The sequence below is a fragment of the Aegilops tauschii genome, chromosome 5 (assembly GCF_002575655.3).
Source record: "Aegilops tauschii subsp. strangulata cultivar AL8/78 chromosome 5, Aet v6.0, whole genome shotgun sequence".
Taxonomy (NCBI): domain Eukaryota; kingdom Viridiplantae; phylum Streptophyta; class Magnoliopsida; order Poales; family Poaceae; genus Aegilops; species Aegilops tauschii.
In genome coordinates, this window is record NC_053039.3 from 411,502,784 (window position 1) to 411,521,773 (window position 18,990).

At 50.0% G+C, this 18,990-nt stretch overlaps 2 protein-coding genes and 1 long non-coding RNA gene across 3 annotated transcripts; all 3 read right to left on the reverse strand.

Moving 5' to 3' along the window:
- Positions 1-1,961: 1,961 nt before the first annotated feature.
- LOC109762067 (beta-glucosidase 31) lies at positions 1,962-8,450 on the reverse strand. Its single transcript, XM_020320884.4, has 13 exons — positions 7,736-8,450; positions 4,669-4,732; positions 4,519-4,577; positions 4,350-4,425; positions 4,170-4,241; positions 3,972-4,059; positions 3,609-3,867; positions 3,397-3,512; positions 3,089-3,309; positions 2,961-2,983; positions 2,728-2,842; positions 2,532-2,634; positions 1,962-2,431 (listed from the first exon to the last, which is right to left on the reverse strand). Exons 1-13 carry the CDS (start codon positions 7,874-7,876, stop codon positions 2,215-2,217), a joined length of 1,554 nt encoding a protein of 517 aa, XP_020176473.1. The 5' UTR covers positions 7,877-8,450; the 3' UTR covers positions 1,962-2,214.
- Positions 4,985-6,072, reverse strand: LOC120965222 (uncharacterized). Its single transcript, XR_005757726.2, has 2 exons — positions 5,787-6,072; positions 4,985-5,310 (listed from the first exon to the last, which is right to left on the reverse strand). It is a non-coding gene; the product is annotated as an uncharacterized lncRNA (long non-coding RNA).
- A 5,541-nt stretch (positions 8,451-13,991) lies between the features above and the next one.
- LOC141023472 (beta-glucosidase 31-like) lies at positions 13,992-14,832 on the reverse strand. Its single transcript, XM_073500525.1, has 2 exons — positions 14,808-14,832; positions 13,992-14,263 (listed from the first exon to the last, which is right to left on the reverse strand). Exons 1-2 carry the CDS (start codon positions 14,830-14,832, stop codon positions 13,992-13,994), a joined length of 297 nt encoding a protein of 98 aa, XP_073356626.1.
- Between the last annotated feature and the right edge of the window lie 4,158 nt (positions 14,833-18,990).

Genomic DNA, 18,990 nt, shown 5'->3' on the forward strand with positions numbered 1-18,990 from the left:
AGGCAGAGCGGACGGAGCCGCACGCAAGCGGGCTGGCAGCGAGAGACCGCCTTGTGGGGCCCAGGCCGACCACGTCGGCTGACCACCGCCCCCGCCCACGTCGACCCACTGATCCTGCGACTTCCAAGCCTAGCTAGCGGTGCAGCTGTACTCGGCTGAAAAAGTCACAGATTCACAGCCTACTTTTTTAGCGAACTGCTTTGGTTTAGTTAATGAAAATTATAATTTTGCCCCTCGAATTCACAGGAAGCCGACATCAGGTCCTCATCTTTTCCTTTTGTCGACGACATGCAGTCCATCATCATGGGTTCAAAACCGGAGACATTTCATCCGAACCCACATACAGTGAGTGAATTGTAAAAAACATCGACATTGAAGTCTAGGATGGCAGAAACTACACTTCTACAATTTTATGCCAAAAACCATTAATTCCGAGGTTATTATTTTTTGCAAAATACACTAGTCGCTCGATTAGACCATTGTGAGCACAATTATGACAGGTGGGTCCCGCTAAACAGGGTGATGTGGCATGACATAACATGTTGCAAATAGGTAGAATAGCATAGACTAAAGTGTAAAAAGCCCTAAAAGGATAAGGCCATTAAAAAAAAACATCCACCCCGTGCGTTTTCACTGCCCAGCCGCCATGGCAGACCACGCTGCCGTAAGCCAAGCCACTGCCACCACCGCCGGAAGCCACCCCTCCGGATCCGGCCGCCTTCTCCAGCCAGCCCGCCGCTGTGGCCTCCACCCCTCCCTCCCCTCCGGATTCGGCCGCATCGGGCCGCCGCCGTCGCTAGCTGGCCCGTCGTCGTGGCCTCCACCCCTCCTTCCCCTTCCGGATCCGGCTGGCGAGGTCATTCATCCACCGCAGGCGGCGCGAGTAGCTGCAGGTGGCCCGCCTCCGTGCCCCGCCGTCCTAACAGACACCACCGACCACGCACGGGAAGGGAGTGGAGGCCACGCCGCTGTCGCCAGCCGACCCGCTGCCGGAATTCCCCTGCGCCCCGCCGCCAGAGCAAGCAACAACTCCGCCGGTCACGCTCGGGGAGGGAGTGGCCTGATGGAAGACGAAGGTCAGAGGACCCGGTTGCTTTTTTTAGGGGTCCTTTTACAAAATAAAATCGTGTCGGGATGTAATTGACTGTTTCTTTTGTCATGTCACCCTGTTTAGAGGGACCCATCTGTCATAATCGTGCTTAAAACGGCCTAAGCGAGCAACTTGTGGTTTCTGCAAAAAATTGGCCTGGGAATTAGTGTTTTTGGGCATAAAACTGTAGACTTGTGATTTCTGCAAGACTATGCTTCAATGTCGATGTTTTCTGTAATTCACTCACATACAGCAGACGTGTCACCTGTTTTCTCTTCCCTCCCCATGTCTCGAATACAGCAGCAGCATTTTCTCGAGCACCTTGAGTGCGTTCGCCCTGGCCCTGCACACCAACCACAACCTGCCTGCCTGAGCTCGAGACCGGCGATCACCCGCTGGTGGTGGCCGCACCACGGCCACCGCCGCGCGAGGACCGGCGTTACTTTATAAAGCGCCACCCTGCCGGAATGAGTTCTTTTTTTGTTCGACGAATCTGACCCTTTCGTGATAGTTCAACCACCTCCAGTTTCTGTTCTAAACTACTCCCAATGTTGGAATCTGGCCTGCATATCGGCTCCAGAGAGTCCCAATTCTCTTCAGCACTGAACTCGTTTCCCTTTCTGGCAAGATGATGGTGACAACAGACCTGCCAAGTTGGGCTTGCAGTTGAGGGGCACTACATTGTTTGGTCGATACTCCGTACAACACAATGACAACATCAGGAGGCTCTTTGTTTGGTCAGCGCAGCATGTGTGTGCGGCCTTGTTCATCTTCACAGCCAATGAATATGTATATACTCATACTATACTATCGAATGAAAATTAAGATTTTGCAGCACTGCAGGCTCTGTTTAAATGCAGGTACGTGGTGATTTCGATCTCGAACTGCTGACTAGATCCAACACCTTGTATATCGACATATTAATATTTTCCGCATATACATCAACACAGACATATACATTTAGGAACAATCAAACCCAAAGAAGCAGAGACCTGTATATAAACCCTGCTGCCCAAGCAAAATTCAGTTACCATCCAAAAACAACACCCAACCATCTTCCCAGGCTTATTCGTCGTCCATCCTCCTCTCCGTGTGCTACAGAAGCATGAAGAAGTGTGCCAAGATCACTGGGAATATGCCTGGCCGGGGAGAGCCACCGGCCTCAGCTCGCCGCCACGGAGGAAGCCGGTGAACCACTTGGCGGAGTGCCTCTGGTACCTCGTCCTCTCCTCGGAGTTGAAGTCGACGCCATAGAGGCCGAAGCCCATGCGGTAGCCAAACAGATACTCGAACACGTCCAGAAACGACCACACGAAGTAGCCCTGCACGTTCGACCCGTTCCTGATCACCCAGCAACAGAGAGGAGAATGGTCAGATAGCTGCTGTATGAATATGTTTCAGGTGTCATGTCACTCTTGTACTAAGATGAATGTGTTGGTACCTGCTGGATTCGAGGGTCGCCTCGATGTAATCCTGCAGGTACTGCGACCTGAACTCGTCGTCGGGGGCGTTCCCAGCAGAGGGATCAGCAATGCTAGCAGCTCCTGTAACATTTTGGACATGATATTTCAGGTTCGTGATTCCTTGGGATCATGATGTTTTAGGGCAGCTGAAAGTTCTGTTTTAGTATAATTTACCGTTCTCATGGATCATGACTATAGGGTTCTTGTATTTGAGCTGGAGATGCTCCAGCATTTTCTTCAGAGCCCACGGTGTCGATGTCATGAAATCGCTTTTCAACCCAAACAGGAGCTGTTACAGTTTAATTTTAGCCACACAGACGTACATATGATTCAGTTATGTTGGGAAAAAAGTTCATTTCCCAACTAAATTGATTATTAGGGATGAAATGCATTGTATCGTCAAATACCTGGTTCTTCTTCAAAAATGGCACTGCAAGAATACATTTGCAGAAGAGTTAGGTTAATCCATTTCTCTCATTGCACTACTGTGGCAGATATAACACATGACAGGACTTTAGGTTATTAGAATTCTTACTGTCATATTTCACGGCTGCATCGCCCATGTAATCTCTCAGCTCATCATCCAGCTTGCTAAGATCAGCCTTCACATATACCGCAATGTAGTGGTTAAATCCGACAAAATCGAAAGATCCGAGCAGCCTCTTCAGTTCTTCGTCGGTGAATGATGGTAGCCTGGACCCAACATTCTTCCTCATCACTGGGGGGTAATCTCCGTGCACCAACGGATGCATATACCTGTGCCATGTTCAGATGATGTTTAGTTGTAGTTACACACAAATTATAGCTGCTTCTATGAAACTTGAGTCCTATAGAAGAAGAGACCATCCAATGTGAAAGTCGTTCATCCTTTCAGCTGCTGCTATATCCTCAGGTGTTTGTGTCGCAGGCTCGTACCACCAACCGAGCAATGTGAGTCCAATATTTCCTCCTTGCTTGGCCTGATTATAAAGAAATAGAAGGGAATATTACACCTGTGAGAATGGCTATCCCAGATAAACAGTTATAGTTCAGTAAAAGGTGGCATGATTCCTAACCTGATACTTCTCTTTATACAGGGAAGCTGCTGAGGCATGTGCAAGCAGAAGATGGTGAGCTACTATGTATGGCTCTGTGGTAGAGTTGCCGTTGTCGCAACTGAGGACGCCGAAGGGGAATGAGCATCGCCGCGGTGGGAGGATACCCTGATCGTACCCGCCAATCGGCTCGATGTTTGGCTCATTGACAGTGCTCCAGTATTTCACCCTGTCGCCGAAGTTCTTGAAGCACACTTCTGCATACGCTGTGTAGTCATCTCTGCAACCATGTGACATAAGGCAGAATGCAACATTATTCTTCGTCTCTTCATGCAATGGCACTTGTGATAATGATGTTAATTAGTGGGGCAAAGAAGAAAGTACATGAATTTGCGACTAAGCATCCCGTTGTATTCGTCTTGAAGAGCCTGAGGGAAGTCGAAATGATATATCGTGACGTGAGGCTGGATTCCTACACGAAGCGGAGAAAGATGCATGAGTTACTCATGTGCAGCTGGGCATCTGAAAATTCTTGAATTATTATTCTTTGGATAAGGATTCAGTCTGCCAAGGATTAAATACCATGAGCCAGGAGTTCATCGATAAGATTGTTGTAGTACTCCAGTCCCTTTGGATTGACAGCTCCACGGCCATCTTCATGGATTGCAAATAATCAAATCAGTGAACTGACGGTATTTAATCCTTATTCAGCAAGTGTTTATTGGACAAATGGCTGTACTATGACTGTGGGTATGGCCTTACCGGGAATAAGGCGAGGCCAGGCAATTGAAAATCTGTAGGCATCGACTCCCATGTCGCTCAAAAGCTTTACATCTTCCTGTTGTCAAACACAAAATCAGCTGTAAGATTAGCACCAAAATCTTGGTCTGAAAAGTCATCCATTTAACATGACTTGGTCTCACAAACTGACCTTGTACTTATGGTACTGATCTGCAGTCACGTCAGCAGTGGCACCGTCGACAGAGTGGCCTGTGGATGTTCCAAGCTCCATGTTATAATCCGCAACAGGAGAATGCATGGCAGATTCAGACGCACAGATCACGGGGAAAGTAGAACGAACCTGAGTGTGTGAACGTGTCCCAGATGCTGGGTTTTCTCCCGTCCTCCGCGACCGCGCCTTCGATCTGAAAAAATCAGCCGAATGTTCAGGTCAGCAAAGTATTCCATACAATACAACAAATAATAATCAGCTGTGATCTGAATTCTGAAGATTTAAACAGCAGAATTTGAAGAGTTAGCAAACGCAGTTAACTTTGACCATTCTCACTTATCTTTCTTAGTTTTTGACCATTGTCTCAACTGTCAGGTCCCAAGCCCGAACAGCACACTCCTGCCTGAGAGTGAGCATATATCTTAAAAGAGTTTCACGCTATATATTTTTATTTTTTTGCGACAGGAGTTTTTGTGGTTCCAATTCTGCGGAACATCACTACCTATTTCTGCAGCTTTCGCCGACCAAAGACACAGTACTTTTTTTCCGCTCCAGCCAAAGCAGAAGAAGCGGCCAGAGGAGGAGAAATGAACACCCCCAGTGCTATGATCGTGACGTGACGTGAAAACGACGAGAGGAAGTGGCGAGAAGGCGACACCCCGGTGGCCCGGTAGGTTGTTTCCTGAAGACATGACGCTGCTTTTACTTGCTTATCGGTACGTACTCCACTATGGAACGGAACGAACAGGTCGTCGTCAGAAACAGGAGGATCTGGCTAGCGTCGGTGACCAAGCAACGGACGCGAGAGCTGTGACGCCCTGCTCGCAAGTGGTTGCTAACATGGGTTTATGCTAGGAGTAAAAGCATGTCCCGGTCAGTGATGGATGGACCCTGAATTTAAGCAGGTGTTTAAGGTTATTTAAGCAGCTGCGCCTTTCGTCCGTCGAGCAGCTACTACTGTTGCATTGATCACCACATTATTTATTGAACGCTTCAGATCATGAAGAAAAAAGACGTGGCGGGAAGGGGCGAGAACACGTGGAAGGAAGGAAGGAAGGAAGGAAGGAAGGAAGGAGAGAAGGCCCTTTGGCGCCAGAAATTTCGTGTCCATGCTGAATTCCTCGCGCGTCCTGTTCCATCCATCCGCCAAAGGATGGCAGGGTGTGATCAGTTTCTTTCGATGGGATGCGTCGCGCGTGACGGATGAAAAAGACGAAGGAGCAGACGAAGGGAAAGGGAAGGGGGACAGTGGCTGTAGGCTGTAGCTTGGAGGCGAGAAAAATCAGAGGCCAGTGAAGCGCCAGAAAGAGAGAGAACTCTCGTTTTCTTATGCACAGGTTAGAGCGGATATTTCTTTGTATGGAACATGTGGTTCGAGTTGAGTGGTGCTGCTAGGATGCCGACGACCAAGCTGGCATACACTACTGCTTGGTGCTTGGGAACCATCGACATGCCCTGTATGACTGGCACAGCTCTATGTATGTACGTATGTACATGTACTTCTACTTCCTCCGATCGATCTTAAAATAAGTGTCTCAACTATGTACTAATTTTAATATAAATCTATATTACTAAAGTTGGGCCACTTATTTTGGTATGGAGGGAGTACTGTGTATGTGTGTTTTCTGATGGAGAAAGAGAAAACAGCCACAAGAGCGACCCAGTGGGTGGCATCCGACTGAAGAAGTATACTAACGATTATGGAACCGGCCAGGTCAAAAACAAAGCATAAGCGCAGCGACCAGCGTTGCTCCTGGTGGGAAAAGAGCACGGCTGCAACTTGTGGTGTTTTCTTTTCCTTTTTTTGGCCAGTGGTGGTGGTTAATTATTTTAACTTGGGAGTTTGCAGCGGCAGGGATCGGATGGCATCAGGAACAAAAAGCTACTCCCTCGCAAACTAATATAAGGGCGTTTAGATTACTAATATCTAAACGCTCTTATATTAGTTTATAGAGGGAGTACTCCTTTTCATAAAAAAATATGAAAAACTACTTACTGGTTTGAGATTCATAGGTAGTGGCGAACACGTACACGCTGCGTCCTAGTCGTAGCACTGCACTTGGCAGCCCTGCGCCTAAGATCATATCACCAGTGCTATTTGCTCTTTTCTTTTTTCTTTTTTTTGCGAGGGCAGTGCTATTGCTCTTTCTCTTGAAAGAAGCAACGCAGGGGAGACGACGGGAGGTATGGCTTTGTCCTTTGTGTGATTCTGTTTGCTGGTCGACAAGGACTTTGGTTATTGCGTTCTCTTCTAGACTAGACTTGGAGTATAAGAAGGTATACTATCTATGCTAGTGCTGGTCTGGCCGTCAGCTCAGCCGTGATCTTCTTATTCAACCGCTTTGTGACCGAGGAGAAATCCCCATGCACAAAGAGGATCAGAAGAAGCACCTGCGGTGCCGGGCATGCACAACTCTCTGTATGTACTCCTGCGGTATATTCGTTTCTTGACCTAGATAGGGAAACAAAAGAGGTAATCCACAAGCGCGACCCGGCCAGTGGGTGCCATCCAACCGAAGAAGAAGAAGAAGAAAAGGATGTTGGAACCAGCCAGCATGCCTTGGTCAAAAACAAAGCCTAAGCGAAGCGACGCAGCCAATGAACGCGCTGCTCCTGGTCGTAATCTGGCGGGAGGAGAGGGCGGCTGCATTAAAACTGAGGCTGTCATGCGCCCTGGCCCATCTGTCAGATGGATGGGCGATGGCTCTGTTCATTGACTGGCTTGAAAGGACGCGAGAGTCTCGTCTCGTGGGAGGAAGACGAAGCAGAGCAGAGAAACGAAAAGGGAAGGCCAGGACAGCAACTTTCCTTGGAAGGTACTGTATCAAGAGGAAACAGTTCCGTGTATCAACGAACGTGTGGTCGAGTGCACAGCACATGCGGCGGTGCCGGTGCTAGCTACGGTATTTGTGGGCGAACCAACGAACCAACAATTCGACATGCCGTGCACCAAGTGACGACCACGTTGGTGCAGCTTGATCGGTGATGCAGCTTGATCGGTGATGGGAGCAGAGCTGTGGCTAGGATGAGGATAGTGACGAACACGTTGGCTGGAGACTGGTACGGCTGTCAGCCGGCATCATATTCAACCGCTTTGACCGAGGGCCACGCACGAACCACCGGCGACGTCGAGGCGCGGCCGGCCGGCATGAGCGGAGGGGCCGAGTGAGCGACAATCACTAGGTAGTAGTAGTACCTGGTAGGCGGAGGAGCCGGTGCCGAAGATGAACCCCGGGGGGAAGTCGCGCTTGGTGATGGTCGCCGCCGCCTCCTGAGACGCGACGGCGAGCAGCAGGACGAGGACCAGGGAGGGGAGCGCCTTCGCCGCCGCCATCATCGATCGCTCCGTCCACGGTCTCTCTCTCTGCTGCCGTGCTGGTGATGGTGGCTTCTCTCTTCTTGTTGGCTTTGGCTCTGGTGTGGCTGCAGGCCCCGGCCGGGCGCGCGGGGTTTTATATGCCGTTTCCTTTCCATCTCGGTCACGCGCCGCGCCGCGCTCTGCTCACTCGGGCCTCTGCTTACGTCCAAACCCGGCGGCCACGTCGTCCGTGACGCACAGCCAGGCAGGCAGGCGAGGCGAAGCTGGACTCACGCACTTGGCCCTCCGGGCGCGGCACGTGGCGACGCTCTCGTGCGCGCGATGTGGATGCGACCGTAGTTTTGGCATGCATGGCCGCGAGCGGTGTGCACAGCACGTCTGCCGGCATGGTCGGCCAGAGGCAGGAAGAAGACCGCCGCTCGTTTCCTTCCCGGCCCGATGATGTAGCAGAGCGGAGCCTCCCGTAGTACGACGCGTCGACCCCGCGCTGTTGCCTCCGACTGCGACGCCGGGCACTCTATTGTGTTAATTAAATTTAAAAACCAGTTGATCCAGACAAGTCAAATCTTGTGAATGTCAATGTTGGTTGGTCAGCCTACGAACTCGCTACCTCCACGCACGCTGCAGCTCTAAGCAGCGATGGAGCCCCCACAGAGTTAGATAGGACCCACGTGGCCATAGCTCCCCTGCTAGCGTTTCTCTCTGTCTTTCTCGTCCGCCGGGGCGGCGGCGGCGGCGTGTCTTCAAGACAGTCCCAGACACACCCAGATGGGCATCGACTCGACGCAACGAGACAGGACCAACTCAAATCAAATTGGTGAACGTAACAATGGCCCTGTTTGGATACTCTAACTTAGTTAGAGGTTAGAGTTAGTTTCTAACTTGTGTCTAACCTTGAACTAACTCTAACTCTGGTGGTGTTTGGATGAGAGGGTTAGATTAACAATAAATGCACCTTTTCAATCATTTAGCCCTCTTTTCAGCCGGATTTGCTGTGGTCGGCTCCTGTGTGGCCTCCTCCAGCTCAGAAATGACATAAACAAATTATCTTTACAAATCAAGCATAAAAAACATGGTAAATTTTATTTTGTCTATACAAAACATTATGGTCAAGCTTAAAAAAAATCACATTCCATGAAACAGAGCATGACCTAACTCTTCACGGAAGTCATTCATGTTGGTATCTTCAACAAGAGGTTCGTCTTCTGGCCATGCAGATGCAGCCGAACTAGGCATTGGATTATAGTTTTCATCCGCATCACATGCATCAAATTCCCTATCCGGAATTCTGCTCTCTCGAATGAAATTATGAAGAGCCATACAAGCAATAATAATTCTAGTTTGCTTGTCCTCTGGAAATTTTGGCACGTTCAACAAAATCCTAAATTTCATCTTCAACACTCCAAAGGATCGCTCAACGACATTCCTAACTTTGGCATGTGCATGGTTGAAGGTTTCTTTCATACCTTGTGGTGGCGGGCCGTTTTGCCATTGCTCCACATGGTACCTTGTACATCTGTATGGTGAAAGGTAGCCCGGACGGTTTGGGTACCCCGCATCAACCACATAATACTTTCCTACATATTGTCAAAGGCACACAATGAGACTAAGATGAACAAGTGTAATTGGATAAAAATTAGTGCAAGACGGTTCAAGTAGCAAACCTGGTGGTGGATGTGGAAATTTGTGACGATGAGTAGTTATGGCATCTTTGAAAACTCTCATGTCGTGTGCTGAACCAGGCCATCCCGATATCACAAATGTAAATCTCATGTCGAAATCACAAACAGCAAGCACATTCTGACTGGTTTCATTGTGCCTGTTCAAGTATTGAACCCTCTTACTCTTATCCACCACAACCTTCACATGTGTCCCATCTATAGCTCCTATGCAGTCATTGAAGTGTGGCCAGAATGCTGGATTTTCTAAGTTTGGGTGCACCTCTGCAAATGTTGGGTCCTTGGGTACAATTATGTCCTGTGCTAACCTAAGGAGGCATGCCAAAACTCTGTTAAATGTCCTACTTACTGTCTCCATAGACCTCCTAAAACGGTTCTCAGCCTGTCTAACTGACTGTGGTGATCCAACAATCCATAAAAACATAGCTAGAGCCTCTACATATATCATTTTTCTACTGGACTTCAACCCATATGATTGCACCAAAGTATTATGTAGCCTGTTAAACAAAGGTCTCTCAACCCTAAACATGTTGTAGCATTGGGTATCTCGGGCTAGTGTCTCCTGCACCCAATCCAAACCAGAATATCCACTGACCCTCCTAGGTAGTTTCACAAAGTAGTTATCAGAGTACATACCCAAGATAGGAACCAACTGCAAGATTAAATTTCCGGACTGCACCAAATTGTTGTGGCATATGGATATGATCTCATCCTCACTTGTGCTACCTCCATCATATTCTTCCTCGGTCATGGGGCCATGATCGTCTTCCTGCTTAAACACATGTACCAAATTGTCAGCACATAGCATACTACTTGAAGGAGTGTAAGCAAACAAAAATAATTCAGCATGCATATATTATAAAATAGTTTAATCAAATAAAATTAATTCGGCCCGCATATAATATAAAATAGGTTCACCAAATAAAATTAATTCTGCCCGCACGTAACATAGATAATAGTTCAACACCTCACAAACACATGATAGGTTCAACATGCAGCAATTAAATAGGTTCAACATACAACAATGTAAATAGGTTCAACATTTTAACACACACATTCCCAAGCAACTATTCAGCCACAGAAGAACTACTCCAAATTGTTGTCCCTGCACCATTTCTTGAAGTAACCCAACCTAAGCTCGTGTGTTAATAGGCCACAGAAGAACTCCCTTTGATACTCTGTTTCGAACATCTTGGACAGAGCATAGACAGAGTCAATTTTGTTTGCTCAATGCCACACTCAAATGCTAGCTCCTGACACCTCTTCACAGAAAATGCAGCCTTCTCATTTGCACGTTTCTGCATTTGCTTAGTGTTGGCTGCGACAGACTCCTTGAAGGTACTAGCTATGTCCTTCACAATCTTCACCATTGGGCTCTTGCTCTTCTTCAATGGACTGGTCAAAGTGCTCGAAGTGCTTGTTGACCTCTTGCATCTCTGGCTCCTCTGGTTGCTTGTAGGTGTTCCTTGAAACTCCTCCTCTTCCTCTCCTGCACCTAAATCTTGCCCTTGATTCTGACCGTAATCATCTCCAGGCACAAAGGCTGTGCTTCCATCCACAGTGTAACCTCTGAACAGTTGATCAAGCAACTCCTCGTTTGCTGGAGGACCCCACTGTAGCTTCCGTAGGTATGGTTTCTTCTGGAGGATAGTGAACAAATAAACTAGTTATGATATTATTATTTTTGCGAAAGAAACTATTTAAGATATGAGAGCACACTTCAAAATTCAAGTAACTAGCTTAAGTGAAAAGTCTACCTCTGTGTGTGTTATCCAGAACTCAGAGTCGGCATCAATGGTTCCATCTGGTTTCCTCCCCAACCCTGTATGCACTTGCATGTATCGCCAGAAAGTGTAAGTGTTTTTGAGTACGATTATCTGGTTCTTCACCTGCAAACGGCTATATACCAACCCCCTTCTAGCAAGTAAGCCGTCGATAACGGCTTGGTACCCTTCACCACTCATCACTGTACCATTATACGTTCCTGCTGCACGTTGTTGAATGCACAATTCTAACAAGCAAGCACTATTAGCATCATTCCAGTGGGCTCGATTGCTTTGGCTCACCAGGGGACCTCCGGAGCTCGCTAACTCCTCCACATCGTCCTCCAACTCTTCATCACCATTGTCGAAGGGAGCGCCGGAGCCGGATGCTTGCCCACGGAGGGCACTCCGCGGTGCCCGGGGAGGCGGTACGCGATAGCCGCCACCACTGCCACGGCTCGTCGTGCCGGTGCGCTGGTTACGGCGGCCGGGTGCCGCGGCGGCCGAGTTGGCTCCCTGCCGAACGACGCCGCCTGCTCCGCGACCGGCACCCGCTGACGAGGAGCCGCCGCCTGCCCCCATGGACGACCCGCTGAGGAACACGCCACCATTTCCTCCTCCGCGACCGGCTGCCGCTGACGAGGAGCCGCCAAAGTTCAGTTGCCGAACGAAGGGTGGCGACGGATTCGCCCATCCATCTCCTGCTCCAGCACGTGGTGGGCGATAGTGAGGGAGCCCGGAGCCCCTGCCGCGCCCAGGGAGGAGCTGCTCGTCGTCGCTCTGGAGGAAAGCTCCGTACAACCCAAGCCCTGGGAACCCTTCCGACGGCGAAGCTTGCGAGTTGAGGTCGAGATTGGCGTGGGTAGCTGGGCCGCTTGCAGAGGGCTGCGAACCCCACCCTTCGAAGCCGTCGCCATCCATGGCAGGTGGGACGACCGGTGCGGCGGCCGCCGGAGTGCGCGCCTGGGGCGGCGGTGTCGGACGGGAACGGGAGGGGCGGAGGGGCAGAGGCAGGGGCGGAGGGCAGAGGACGGGGCGGAGGGCGGAGGACGGGGGCGGAGGGCGGGGGCGGAGGACGGGGGCGGAGGGCGGGGGTGGAGGACGGGGGCGGAGGGCGGGGACAGAGGATGGGGCGGAGGGCGGAGGGCGGAGGACGGGGGCGGAGGGCGGGGAGCGAACGGCGGCGGCGGGGAGCGAGATGTGGTGCGGGATCCAGATGCGGGCGATGGACTTTTTTACTGGGACCCACCACATCTAACCCCAATAAGCAGCTCCCCACCGGGTTGGGTTTTTTTGCTGGGTTAGATGCAAATAACTCTACTCTAACCCACCTGTTTGGATATTTTAGGGTTATTTCTGTCTCAACTAACCCATACTAGCTCTAACCCCCTGATCCAAACAGGGCCGATTGTTTGGTCCGCTTCTAGAACGAACGTGGCCCCGCCTATAGCCTTTTTTAACCTTTTCCCTAGGAGAGCCCGGCCGTGTGGCGACAGTTGGCCGACAACAGGTGTGGTTTCAGTTTCAGTTCAAGCATTGCCAACTCAAACTCGGAATAGTCTTCTACACGTACACAACTTATACAGAGTAATAATAATTCTAAAAACAATCTACGGACTACCGCTTCCTGTGAGAATTTCTTGGAATATATATACGGTAATACTATGCTAGTACTTCAAAACCCGAGGACCTGGTGCAGGTGACGTGACACATGAATGTGTGTGCAACACAAACATGCTAGACTCTCCAACGCAAACCTCCCGCTAAGTTCGGACCATGTTTTTCAGACTGTGAAAGCCATCCAACGTGATCATACATCGGTCCGCGGCGTAATTCGAACGCACTTTCTCCCGCAAATCGGAGACAACACATGAGGGGTTTTGCAGGAGCCCGGACCGCTCCCACGCCTGCTTCTGACCGGCTTGGCCCACCCAAAACCCCTACTCCCTCCCGCGCGCTTCCCGCCGGCGCCAGCTCCCCGCATTCATGCCACTGCAGAGCGTGTAGCTCCACCTTGAAGGTGGCTCGGAACAGACGCAACCTCTCACATTGCGGTGATCGGTGTAGATTGACGGGGAAAATTCCTCCCCCACAATGCATGGTTCAAGTTGTTCTTTATCTGAATGAATTTTACTCGTCGATGCGGTCCTGCTGACGCGAAGGTTTAACCGAGAGAAGTTGTGGTGTATAGGGTGGGGTTGATGGGCACTGTAGGGCACCCTTCGGCCTTCACCGGAATGAAGAGTGACTCTTCGGTGTAAGGAAGAATGAAGAGTTGTCTTCAGCACAATGGCGTCTGAAAGGGGCCTCTTCGGTCTAAGGGAAGCCCACGGGGTCATAGAATTGTAATTTATGAATTTGGATATATAGTTTTGGGATTTGTTAAAAATACATATATTTTTAAAAGCAAGTGGTACCAATTGATTATGCTAGCCCCAATTATGATACCATCGTGCAATTCACTTACGACCGACTGAAACTGATTTCTCGCAAAAAAAGGCCGACTGAAACTGATAAAAATCAGTCGTGTGGAAGATAGTCGGCCCCTCAATTTTCAACAAGACTACAAAACTTATCCATATTCTCCTTGTACGGTTGTACGGGAACCCGGTACAAGTATTTTCGTTGTGCAGAGCAGCTCGCGGAAAACAAACGCACGTGCAGAGACACATGCGAGCGTCTCTCGTTTCTTCATTGGACGTAGGACTTCTGGGCCCGAGCAGCCGGCCGGAGCTCGCCGCCGGCCAGGAAGCCGGAGTACCAGCGATCAGAGCTCCTCTCGTACCTCGTCCTCGCCGCATCGCCCATGTCGACGCCGCACAGGCCGAAGCGCATCCGGTCGCCGAAGAGGAACTCAAACACGTCCAGGAACGACCACACAAAGTATCCCCGCGCGTTCGACCTGTTCTTGTAACGAGTGAATTGCAAAATGCCACCACGTTTCAAGTTTATATCCAAATTTGCTACCACATTTGTTGGACGCCTCAAAAAACACTAATGGCCTATTTGGGATGATTTAATCCAATTTCTTACAGCCCGACCCTTCGTAAACGTTGACATGGCACAAAATTGTCAACTATGTTTGTTGATTGTTAGTTTTGACGGAGGGCCCATCCGCCAGCCACCAGTTTTTCAGCCAGTCCACAAAGCCAGCAGCCCACCTACCTCTTAACCCTAACCCTGACCAGATCGCACAACGACGAGGGAGACCGCCGCACGCGCGCTTGACGACGGCGAGCCGTCGTGAACCCTCCTCTCGCCGGCCTCCGGCGACGCCACCGGAGAGCGCCGCCGCCCCCCCCCCCCCCCCCCCCCCCCCCCGAACCTCTCCACCTCCTCCTGCTTGTTCCGAACCTCTCCAGGTCATGCGTGCTCCCGGCCATGGCGCGCCGCCGCCTCGCCTCACCGCGCCGGTGGCCCGTGGCTCTCCTCCGACCATCTGTCATCTTCCTTCCGGCAATTTCTATGCCCAGCTCCGCGTGGCCATGCTCATTTATACCCACGCACCTGCGGCGCTCACGGTGGCGGCCATGTCGGTCGGCCGGAACAGACGACGCCATGTGCGGGGAAACCGAGCTGTTGCGCGTGCGACGACGAGGTCCGAGGTGGGAGGGGGTGCCTGACTGGGAGCAGCACGGCGCCATGTCTGATTTAACAGTCAACACGAACAGTCAACACAAACAGTGTCATGTGGACCTGATAGCGGGCCCATGCTATCAAGAATTGGATTAAATCGCCCTAAACGGTCATCAGTGTTTATTGAGAAAATAAGCAAGGAAACTGGTAGATTTTTGGGGCGCCCAAAGAATCTGGTAGCAAATCCGGACGTGAACTTGAAATGTGATGGTTTTGTGCAATTCACTCTCCTGCAACACAGTTTTTGGAAGGAAAAGAAAAAGCAGAGGAAGGTGACAAAGAAAATGACGCAGAAGGTAATCTTGAAGGAACTCCACTCTGTCCTCGTTGTCGTCGTCCTCCTCCTCGGCCTTGCTCTAGGTGCCGGGGGCGGTGTGCTTTGTTCGTTCTGTTGTGGGATCGAACCACAGAGCTAGCGCAATTGGGATTTAGAGTCCCATGCGTGAAACTAAAGAGGATTTTCAGTCCTCTGCTCTACCAGCCAGAACCTAGAAGGACACTTCACACCCGATTTGACACAGCTAGACTGGAAACACTGCTTGTCAAGAGCACAGACCCCAGTATAGAATACTTTTTTGAGTATGTTGGTAAGGTCCGGTCATCCGCTTCTGTGCTTGCACTTCTGCGTAACTAGGGGTACAAGTCCAGTACAGCGTACTTTTATAATTGAATCAAAAGTGTCGATACATGAAAAATCTCTATATACGATATTTATGACACAGAATGTTGTACTTTCAACATGTTTCCTCAACAATTTTTTCATTGTAACTGACTCTCCGTTCTCTCCGTTCCATTTTGGTTTTCGACTAATAATTACCATGATGAATTTCTCTTACTGCTTGGTTCCGCATTGGATTTTGAAAACTTTTGTTTAGAAAGTGGTGTCACGACCGTGGGGATCAAATGGATGGTTCAGGAAAGTCTAGTGAAGCGGCACGGTCTAATCATATAGATGACCATAGTGGTATGGTTCCATAGAAAACTATTGGAGGCCATTACCGCCACCAAAATGGTTTCCATGCTCCGTAGGATTATTTGACGATATCGCAGTATCAAGCTAGAACGGTTTCAATTTGTAGGACGGGAAAGAAACCTCATCCTTCGGTGCACACTAACTGATGAAGCTCAACCCTCTCTCGAACTGAGCTATTTCCGCTTTTTCGAGCAAAAAGTTCGAGTAGTTCAGTGAAAAAACGGTCAAGCTTTCTTCCATCCTTCCTAGCTCCTCGAGCTTGCACCCGCTCGACGCCTTTTTCATTGTTCGTTCTGAGGTGGATTCCAACCACTCTCTCCATTTGGATTTGGAGTCCAAAAGGCCCGGCGAAAGAGGATTTTCAGTCCTATGCCCGCTGCCAGCCAGAACGGAATTTTTCCACTTCACACCCACACAATCGGGATTTGATGAAATAGCTACATTTTCTCTTATTTGATTCGGATACTGTCAATCTACTGTCCATCTTTCTCTTTAGTTTTCTCCTTTCTTTCTCCTCAACCTATCTCCATTGGATGGACTTACGAAAGAACAATATCTAATCTCCCCATCGCGGTTAGGATCCCATGAACCAGGAGCGTAAGCACCGGTTCCTCGATCTTCCTACTGGAGGCATGATACGTCTCCAACGTATCTATAATTTTTGATTGTTCCATGCTATTATATTATCTGTTTTGGATGTTTAATGGGCTTTAATATATTCTTTTATATTATTTTTGGGACTAGCCTATTAACCGAAGGCCCAGTGCAAATTGCTGTTTTTTGCCTATTTCAGTGTGTCGCAGAAAAGGAATATCAAACGGAATCCAAACGGAACGAAACCTTCGCGAGGATCTTTCTTGGAACAAACGCAATCCAGGAGACTTGAAGTGGAAGTCAGAGGCGCTGTCGGCTTTCTGGGAACGGGGGTCCCAGACTTGCCTGCCTGCGGCCCACGGCGTGGCTCTGCGAGCGGGCCCGTACGGCCCATCTTCACCAACAAGCACTCAAGACCCTCGCGAGGGGCCAAGCCTCGCGAGGCGGACGACACAAGACCTCCTCGGGAGCATCCTTACCAGGTTGGCTCGCGAGGGGCGGAGAGATCAAGGCAAGGCAAACCTCGCGAGGTTCTCGTGACGTGAGCCATGACGATCGAGACCAGGCGGGCGCCAGTGCGCGGAGTACCGAGGCGTCAAGCAAAGGTTTCCATATCAGTGCAACGAGACCAAGACCAGCAGGACGGCAAGACGGAGGTCACCATGGAGCCCAAGGCGGCGTCACCACCAGAGCCTTTTGCAGGCGAAGACTGCTTTTGTCAGGATAAGCTGTACTAGCTGTCCCCTTTCAAATTGGCCGTTGTTGGCTCCCTTCCCGCTCAATATTTGGGGAGAGGACCTGTCGTGGAATTGTCACGGCAGATGTCCTCGAGCTAGGACTTAGTCGTGGAGCCATCGCAACTAGGAAGCTTAAAGGGGTTAAGTGGGACAAGGAACACGAGGGTTTATACTGGTTCGGCCCCTTTCGGTGAAGGTAAAAGCCTACGTCCAGTTTGAGGTGGTATTGATTAGGGTTTCGATAACCAGGAAGCTAAACTGCTATGCCCGGCTCTCGATGAGATCGTTCTCCTACCTAAACCGCTGCCGGGTCGTCCCTTTATATAGGGAGGCTGACGCCCAGCAGCCCTTAGAGTCCCGGCCGGCTCATAAGAGTGTCCGGCTCGGACTCTCAACTATACTTGCCTTACACTGCAAGTTCTACCATAATAATGATTGTAACTACGGGCCTTAAGCCGTATCCGGGTCTTAAGCCATCAATGGCCCATCGTCTTCAAGCTTGGCTCCAGGCTTCTGGCAACGACCATATGAGTAACCCGGCCCCTCCTGGCGGGTGACTCTAAAGTCTATATCCTCAACATTAGGCCCCAGATTGATTTGAGCCGGCTCATGTCAATCTTCAATTCTTTCGACAGAAAAAATCTCCGGCTTACCATTTGTGTGAAGGCCATAACCCGGCGTGACGTCATCCTCTGACCTCCGGATAATCCGCCGTGACGTCATCTTCCATTAAGCCCGTTGTTTACTCCGCCAGATCCGCAACGGATCTTTGCTTTTACTGTCTTCCCGAAAATCGAGGCGTTTTGTGAGGAGATAACCACGCCGTAGACTCCTTGATCCTCGCGCCTACTCATGAGCTTGCCTTATAAATCGGCCGGCCTGACGGGCTTCTCTGCCACCCTTCTTCCTCCTCGCGCCACTGCCTCTCTGCCTGAGCTCGCACTCCACCGCCGTCACCTCGCCTCCGGTCTTCGTCAACCTTGGCCGCTGCATCACCCTGACTCGGACCAGACAAACGGCGGCGACCCCCGCACCTTTTCAGCTCCGGTAAGTCCCGCTTGACCTGTAGAGTAGATCTGCAGTAGGGTTCATCCACGTTCTTCGTGTTCGTCGCCATTGCCCGCGAGTTTCGGTAGTTCTCATAGTTACTGCCCCTGTTTGATCTTAGACCTGCCTAGAACCAGTGCGGTGGTTGTTTGGTACCCATTTTACACGCAAGCAGCTCTCCTTTTACTGCATAGGAACTTTGTTTAGACCCAAGAACTCCCTCACTTCTGTTTCTAGGTCTAGAAATTTTTTCTTTTGCCCGACCATTTTGATCCAAAAAAGTTACTGCAATATGTGAAACCTGTTTTACCACACTTAGTAAAAGCTGTAACCATTGAATCTTGGCGGCTTACAATTCCGGTTTAAAGAAACCACGCGCCATAGACCCTTCCGGCTTAAAGAAAACCATGCTTCGTAGAATCCTCCGGCTTAGCTGTGATAAGGCCGTAGATAATCAATTTATTCTGAATGCCCCTGCGGCTTAAATAACCCACTGTACCTGAGTATATACCATTAGTCCCCTTCATAAGCCACCACCTTAGTTTTGAACTATAGATCTCCTCCGGCTTATAATTAACCTGGACGTTTTTTTTGTCATAGACTGCCGACTTTCACCATGCCTCCCAAAGCTCCCATTACTTGCAACTGGATGAGATCCAATGTCACCAACGAGACCCTAGCTGATTTTGTTAAGTCAGGATAT